Source organism: Festucalex cinctus, chromosome 2, assembly GCF_051991245.1.
Source record: "Festucalex cinctus isolate MCC-2025b chromosome 2, RoL_Fcin_1.0, whole genome shotgun sequence".
Taxonomy (NCBI): domain Eukaryota; kingdom Metazoa; phylum Chordata; class Actinopteri; order Syngnathiformes; family Syngnathidae; genus Festucalex; species Festucalex cinctus.
The window spans coordinates 980,242-988,393 of NC_135412.1; the positions used below are offsets into that span (position 1 = coordinate 980,242).

Here is an 8,152-nt window from a genome sequence, read left to right on the forward strand (position 1 = left end):
ACGTTGGTAATGAAAGCCATTTTTATTGGTTGTAGTCAATGAGAGGCTTACGGATGCTCTATATGGCATGAAGGGCCTTCCAGCGGGACAGAGGTCCTTTACTGGGGATGTACTTCACCCCACAGCCATCAGGAATGACACGCTTCTCAGCCATCATGTCGTCAAAGTCGCTGGCATTGAACTTGGTGAAGCCATACTTCTTGGAGATATGGATCTGGACAGGCAAGAAAAACATGGCAGTGACACACAAAAACATAATTGATGAACAGCAACTAAAGATTGTTAAGCTTTGTCTCAGTGATCCCTTAAAGAACTCAGCACCTCACAGCTGAGGACATACACAACCAACGAGTTGCTGTCTGCAGCCTTTGCACACCAGAAATGCACTGCAGCAAGACCAGTCGGCTTAATAAGCTGCAATATTTGATGATAAAATATATGAAGTTGCACTGCTCTCGCACTACAAAGTATTTTGTACGAAGTGACATTTGCATACCTTCTGGCGGCCAGGGAACTTGAACTTGGCTCTGCGCAGGGCTTCAACCACATGCTCCTTGTTCTGGGCCTTGGTACGCACGGACATGATCACCTGACCAATGTGCACACGGGCCACAGTGCCCTGCGGCTTACCAAAAGCACCGCGCATTCCTGTCTGGAGCCTGCGAGCAGGAAGGGGACAATTCAGCTTTGGGGTCATTTAAAGGCCCAGTATGCCGGTTTCACTCAGGAAAATGCACTTTTTAAATACAGGATGTACACACTTTAACTTTCACTCAGTCTACACATCTGGGTTTATGTTAATCTTTGGTGGTGATTTTGTCCCGCTCTGCGATTGGCTGGAGGGGTGTAAACACCGTCTTTCCACAGAAACGTCCCGCTGTTTACAAAACAAACACAAAATGGCAAAATACAGGCTGGGGGTGTGGGGAGTTTAGGACAAAATCACCACCAGAAATTAAGAAAAGCCCAGATCTGTAAATTGAGAAGTTGTTTGTTTAATTCTGGTATTTGAAAAGTGCATTTTCCAGAGTGAAAAAGGCAGACTGCGCCTTTAAGCTCCAGAACAACAATGAGCCACTCTCACCTGTCAGCTCCGGCACAGGACAACATTTTGTTGATCCGGATGACGTGGAAAGGATGCAGACGCATGCGGATGTGGAAGCCATCTTTACCGCAGGTCTTCACCATGTACTTGTTAGCACAGATACGGGCGGCTTCCAGAGCTGCACAAATAGCCCACCCATGCAGTCGGAAAAGGTGTCATTGCCTCAAGTTAAGTCGCAAGCGGTGACCGAGGACAACTGAAAATCCCCAATAATCAAAAATCGGCACCGTTTATGGATGAGGAGGGTAATTCAAAGGGGTAATGTTCACTTTGGGCCCGCCATACAAGTAAAGCAGTTGACGCTAGTAAACCAGGGCAGTTTTCATTTGTGGGTTAGTGGTTTCACATTTTTAGCCAGCCAAGTGGTGCTAACCTTACATTGACGCATTACAGTAAATATAAAGTTTACTGGATACAGGCCTGACCATTTCTCACCTTCTGAGGACAGCTGCTCGTATTCATCGGAGACCATATGGCCGCACAGGGGGAACTCATCTACCTTGGCCTTCTTCCTGCCCAAGTCAAAGATCCTGATCTTGGGATCTTACAAAAAAAAAAAAAAAAGTTTGTGTGAAGCATTTTGTTTGACAAAGTATTATCCTTGCTAAAACTGCAGAAATCTTAATTCTCCGACATTTTATCTGAACATGTCTCAGTGGTCCCTTAAAGAACTCAGCACCTCCCAGCTGAGGACATACACAACCAAAGATTTTTTTGTCTGCAGTCTTTGCGCACCAGAAATGCACTGCAGCAAGACCAGTCGGCTTAATAAACTGCAAGGTGGGACGTCTGTCAGACCACTATGAGATGATTAACACGGACGTTTAAGGGCTCAACAATTTTGAAAAATAATCTGATTGCAATTTTATTCCTCAACATCGTGATTTAAGATGCAATTAAATTGTCAAGGTTGTGTTCGTTTTTTTCTTCTTTTTTTTAAGACAAAAGCAATAAATTATAAGCTGATTACTGCAAATACTTTGACTTGCAGTGTTTTTAGTGCTCACTACAACTTCACAACCGGTTACCAAAAGTGTGATGTAAACATAAGTTAATAAGTAATTAAAATTGTTTGTGCTGTAATCTTTAAAAAAATAAAATAAAAAAAATAAAATACAACAATAACGCAAACAAATGTGTGGCTTTGTGACGCCAAAATCTTTTCATGTTTCATGAAACAATGACAAACGTGTGGACTGAACTTCTTGAGCACTTAATAGACACTATATAAATATAGCTATGAATTTGGATTGTTGTTAGTCTATGAGTGCCCTGAAATCGGCTGCTGGCAACCAGTTTAGCGAGTACCCTGCCTGCTGGGATAGGCTCCAGCACACCACCATCCCTTGTGAGTAGAAGCTCAGATAATGGATATTACAAAAAAAGAAAATAAAAATAGAAAAGCCTACCAACAGACTAAAGTTTTTTTATTTATTTTTTTAAAGTTTTTGTTTGGAAAACTGCAGTCTTTACAATTTGAAAATTGCATTCTACTAAAGTACTACTACAATATCAATATGATTTTGATTTATTGTTCAGCCCCCTAGACAATTTAGTGACCTACTCACCAGGCACACCCCTACAGAAGCGGGACTTCGGGTAGGGTTTGTTCTTGCAGTACCTGTAGCTGTGGAGAAGGCATTGGACAAATAGGATGGTCAAAGATCGATAGCTACAAGAGACATTCAACAGGTCAATCAGGTGTAAAACGTATGTTTGTTTGTTTTATCTAAACAATTCACAGTTTCCAAAAAAACAACCCCCGTCACAATACATGTCCATATGACCCGTTATCTGGTCTCCACTTAGCAAATACATAGGTAAACAGATTTGGATTATTATTTTTTAATCCATTTTTTAGGAAGACTAACAAAAGTTATTCACTGTTCTAAACCAAGCTTATTGTCTCCTTTTTAACATTTTAGGTCAGCGATTGATCGGAAAGCTATAACATGTAAACCAAAGTATCACAGTAATATCAAATAAACGATGCATAATCGCACAGCTATGTAACAAACTATAACAAAGCGTTTAATAGTCTACTAAACGGTAGAGTACACCGGTATGCTAGCGTATGTTAGCTTTGTGCTAAGTGACGCCAGCAAAAGTTTTCTATAAAGCTAGCGTGACGAAATGATAACATGAGCTAAAAACACAAGAGAGACTATAATGAAAGAATGCAATATCAAGTAAGAACTTTCAGGAATACAATGGGCCAGCAGCCTTTCGCCAGCAGGACCATGAGCAAGTACAGTCCACATGTCGCGGGGTGGAAGCTGCTGCCATTTTACTGTGCTACTTGGCCGCGGCCCGACACGTCAAAAGAGCCAACTCACCAGCGGGCTGGTCGGCGGCCCATGGTTGTAATCTGAAAAGCAACGAACAAATAATTGTTATATTTTTAATATTTGTCTCTACGCTCAGAAAAGTACCGAGATTTCTTCAATTTGCTGTAGAGTGAAAGAAAATGCGACGCGACCACGCACTCACCGAATGGAGGAAAGGAAGTTGATTCTACTTCCGCTTCGTCATATGCCCACGAAATGTTCTTTTTTTTTTCTTCTTCTTTTTTTTCCACATCTTTATTTCTTGACACAAAACGTCATTGCATGAATTGAACAATTGAATATGTTTTTTTTGTTTTTTGTTTTTTTGTAATCGGCTGCGGTAAATAGGTTTGAGGACGGTCGTGTTGTTTCAAATGAAGTCTGGGAAATGGAGTTTTGTCTCGACAAGATGTCGTCGGTGATAATTGATTACTAAGGCGTAAACTGACTTATTTGTTATAATATAAATGAAATTTTTAAACGTCGTGACTTTTTATCAATCTGTAAAATCCATTTCCGTTTTGACCTCTTGCTGTGGTTTATGTTGTAGTAGGCTTAAATATCAGCTGTCCCAAGCAGCAAAATCAAAAGCAACATCTGACTTTGTGGCTTGTCGTTAATGATCAGCACAACCAACATTAATCTATTTTTAACATTTGACAGTGAAGATATTTTGGGTTTAAATGAGGTTGTCTACAAGATGACCAGCAAGGGGCAATATTGCGCCGTGGTAGGCGTGTGAGTTTTTTTTCTTCTTCTTTTTTTTTCTTTCTTTTTTTTAATAAGCCCCACACTGAGAAATGACTTCATCTTTGAACCCTTATTAATACAAAACAATAGAGGGAATGCAAGAATGTCCCAAATCTGAAATGTGCTGTGAAATTACTCTACCAAACACAAATTGCTATCCCATGGTTCCTGAGGTTGATTAAGCTTGTCCAGATGTCATGTTTTGTTTGCTGTTAAAATAATATTTGTGGAGCTTTGCATACATCTTTAATGCTCTATAGTTGGATGGTAAACATAAAGTCAATTAACATCCACAGTGGAGGAACATTACTACTGGATCAGTGAGTCAGAACACTTCTTTTAATCTCAATCATGGCAGCCAGTGAACTCTGACTGGGATTCCTGTGAAGTCTCATGTGAAGGTCATCTATCAGCTTTGGGACACTAACATGTCTTGTCTAATCCTGTTTTGTCTGAAGCACTCCAGACTTTCCTGTATCTGAAGGGCAAGAATGACATTCGAACAGATTCAAGAGAGCAAACGCCGTGAATGTTTCTTCAGCAAGTGGTTGTTTGTTTCCAGTGACCTGCAGTGATAGGGAAACACACAGACACACACGTTGGGGTGTGGTTGATAACACCTCGTGTGGAAACGGAAATGTGTCATTTGTGTGATCTGTTCTAGGGTGTGTGTGTGTGTTGTTTGCAGGGAACAATGCGAGTCGAAGGTCAAGGGTAATTCTAGCTTTCAAGAAGTGGAGGAAAATAAAAAAAGTTCTCAGTATTCAGTGTTTGCATCCAGGGATGTCTATAAGTTGAAAATTGGAATGGTGTATCAGGGACCAAAGCCCAAGGGGGCCCTAGACTTTTGTAATGTTTTAAAGATTTATTTCTGTATTTTTTTATTTTATTTTTTACTTTTATGTTTTGTAAATATGGACACGAGTAGGGATGTGCACCTGAATTTTGCTGATGATTGGTTATAGATTCCAGACATTTAGTGAGGCTAAGTGAGGTCGAACTTCAAACAATGCATTTCTCAAATCATATAAACATCTTCATGATAGACTGCAGCGTTGGTGTATTGGGGACAGCGGGGGTGGGTGGAGGATATGGTGGGGGCGGCTCTGAATTTGGTGCTACGCCCCCGTGTGTGTATACTGTCAATGTTTGTGTAAGAACACGAAAATGGGGAAAGCAGCTCCTCTGGAGAATTCCAAAGGAGTCAACATCCCAATGTCCTTGAAAAACGAATACCAAGTTTAGAAAAAAAATAAAACAAGATCAAGATGACTTCAGGCCTGCAGTCAGAGTGAAATCAGAACAGAACAGCAGAAACAGATTGCATGCTTTGAAGACACAGCTGAGAATATGTGGGATGGATGGATGGATGGATGGATGGATGGATGGATGGATGGATGGATGGATGGATGGATGGATTGATGGATGGATGGATGGATGGACGGACGGATGATTGTTGGATGGACGGATGGATGGATGGATGGATGGTTGGTTGGATGGATGATTGGTTGGATGGATGATTGGTTGGATGGATGATTGGTTGGATGGATGGATGATTGGTTGGATGGATGGATGATGGATGGATGGATGGGTGGACGGACGGATGATTGGTTGGATGGACGGATGGATGGATGGATGGATGGTTGGTTGGATGGATGATTGGTTGGATGGATGATTGGTTGGATAGATGATTGGTTGGATGGATGGATGATTGGTTGGATGGATGGATGATGGATGGATGGATGGATGGATGGTTGGATGGATGGTGGATGGATGGATGATGGATGGATGGTTGGATGGATGGATGGATGGTTGGATGGATGGATGGATGGATGGATGGATGGACGGACGGATGATTGGTTGGATGGATGGATGGTTGGATGGATGGATGGGTGGATGGATGGATGATGGATGGATGGATGGATGGATGGATGGTTGGATGGATGGATGGATGGATGGATGGATGGATGGATGGATGGATGGACGGACGGATGATTGGTTGGATGGATGGATGGTTGGTTGGATGGATGATTGGTTGGATGGATGATTGGTTGGATGGATGGATGGATGGATGATGGATGGATGGATGGATGGATGGATGGATGGATGGATGGATGGTTGGATGGATGGGTGGATGGATGGATGATGGATGGATGGATGGTTGGATGGATGGATGGATGGATGATGGTTTGATGGATGGATGGATGGATGGATGGATGGATGGATGGATGGATGGATGGATGGATGATGGCTGGATGGATGGATGGATGATGGCTGGATGGCTGGATGGAAGGATGGGTGGATGGATGGATGGACGGACGGATGGATGGATGAATATTCATGAATATATGTTATGGTGTTTGCTTTTCACCAGATATGATGGCCTCTAGCTTCTCCTGAACAACGATATAGAAAAATGGATCGATGGCAGTCTCTCAGCCTGTGAGAAAACGGGCTTCAAGGTCAGAGGACAAAGGTTAGTGTTTCACAATGGGCAAAAACGTAACAGCGTTGTTCGACACCCATGAGCAAGGCATCCTCCCGAGCTCAGGAGGTGCAGCACTCTTTGCACAGCTCTTTCACGGATCTGTTTCCATGTGTGGTGTGCGACACAAAGTGTACGCATTGCTGTGTGAGTTTACATTTCCCCGTGAGAGACATCAATTCGAACTATATTTAGAGCTGAGTGAAAAGTCAGCACAGCAGCATCGACACTGAAGACAACAACATCTTGTTGTGGTTAGCAACAAGTGAACATGCAGTGGCGAAGAACTGGTGCAGCATCCAGGTGTTGCAAGAAGTCCCCTCGTCGTGCATGGAAGCTGGAAATCTAATTATTAAAAAAAAGAAAAAGAAAGAGGGACAGGGTATATACAATTAGAGGCATGGTAGTTAAATACTGAGAAATGGGAAACAAAGTTAGCATCAAATTCAGGTCAAGTGTAGGTTCGTACTGTCAGTCTTCGAGCTCTGTGGGGGAGGGCAAAAGTGGAGCATATGGAAGTCATTTGTGTCTTTATTTTTCCGTCACTGATTTGGATGACATTGTGGTTTTCTTCTGAATAGAAGACGTACGGATGAACAAGATCCAATTCAGGAACAAGATGATTGAAAAAAAAATGAAAAAAAATTGCTGCGATTGGTTGGCAACCGGTCCAGGGTGTCCCCCGCCTACTGCCCATAGCCAGCTGAGATAGGCGCCAGCAGCCCCCGCGACCCTTGTGAGGAATAAGCGGTCAAGAAAATGGATGGATGGATGAAAAAAAATTGCTGAGTGGGCTTTTGTAACACAACGACGGAGAGGGAAGTGGAGATAGTATTTTTCCATGGAAACCCACAAGGTCTACGAAAACAATCGAGTCTGACGTAAGTGATTTTATATCGCGACATATTGCCACATAAAATGTAGAAATAGTAAAAAGACCGACGAATTGCGATTTCCTGGAGAGGTGCTGTCACGTACAACACCGAGACAGTCAGATGGATAAATAGATGGATGGATGGACTGATAGATAGATAGATAGATAGATAGATAGATAGATAGATAGATAGATAGATAGACAGACAGACAGACAGACAGACAGACAGACAGACAGACAGACAGATAGATAGATAGATAGACAGACAGACAGACACACAGACAGATAGATAGATAGACAGACAGACAGACATACAGACAGACAGACAGACAGATAGATAGATAGATAGACAGACAGACAGACAGACAGACGGACAGATTGTTAGGATTATTATGTATATATTATTCCATATTTTCTCTTTTATTGCAGAGTTAATTTTAAAGCATGTACTCAGTATTTCACTATCAGTTTGGGTTGCTGTATGTGTATTCAACCTAAGGACGTCAAGGACATCTGGAATGTGGGAATGAAGAACTTCGCATCAGGACAAATGGACAGCCTTCAGGGATTAGTGGTCGTAAAAAAGTTTTATGGTTAGAGGATGTGTCCTG

The 8,152-nt window shown here is 42.1% G+C and overlaps 1 protein-coding gene and 2 non-coding genes across 3 annotated transcripts; all 3 read right to left on the reverse strand.

Annotated features, from left to right (window-relative positions):
• Window positions 1-3: 3 nt before the first annotated feature.
• rpl10 (ribosomal protein L10) lies at window positions 4-3,586 on the reverse strand. Its single transcript, XM_077511941.1, has 6 exons — window positions 3,442-3,586; window positions 2,674-2,732; window positions 1,541-1,648; window positions 1,085-1,223; window positions 497-659; window positions 4-214 (listed from the first exon to the last, which is right to left on the reverse strand). Exons 1-6 carry the CDS (start codon window positions 3,462-3,464, stop codon window positions 59-61), a joined length of 648 nt encoding a protein of 215 aa, XP_077368067.1. The 5' UTR covers window positions 3,465-3,586; the 3' UTR covers window positions 4-58.
• Window positions 288-420, reverse strand: LOC144015118 (small nucleolar RNA SNORA70). Its single transcript, XR_013282700.1, has one exon. It is a non-coding gene; the product is annotated as a small nucleolar RNA SNORA70 (small nucleolar RNA).
• Window positions 1,751-1,884, reverse strand: LOC144015107 (small nucleolar RNA SNORA70). Its single transcript, XR_013282690.1, has one exon. It is a non-coding gene; the product is annotated as a small nucleolar RNA SNORA70 (small nucleolar RNA).
• Window positions 3,587-8,152: the final 4,566 nt, after the last annotated feature.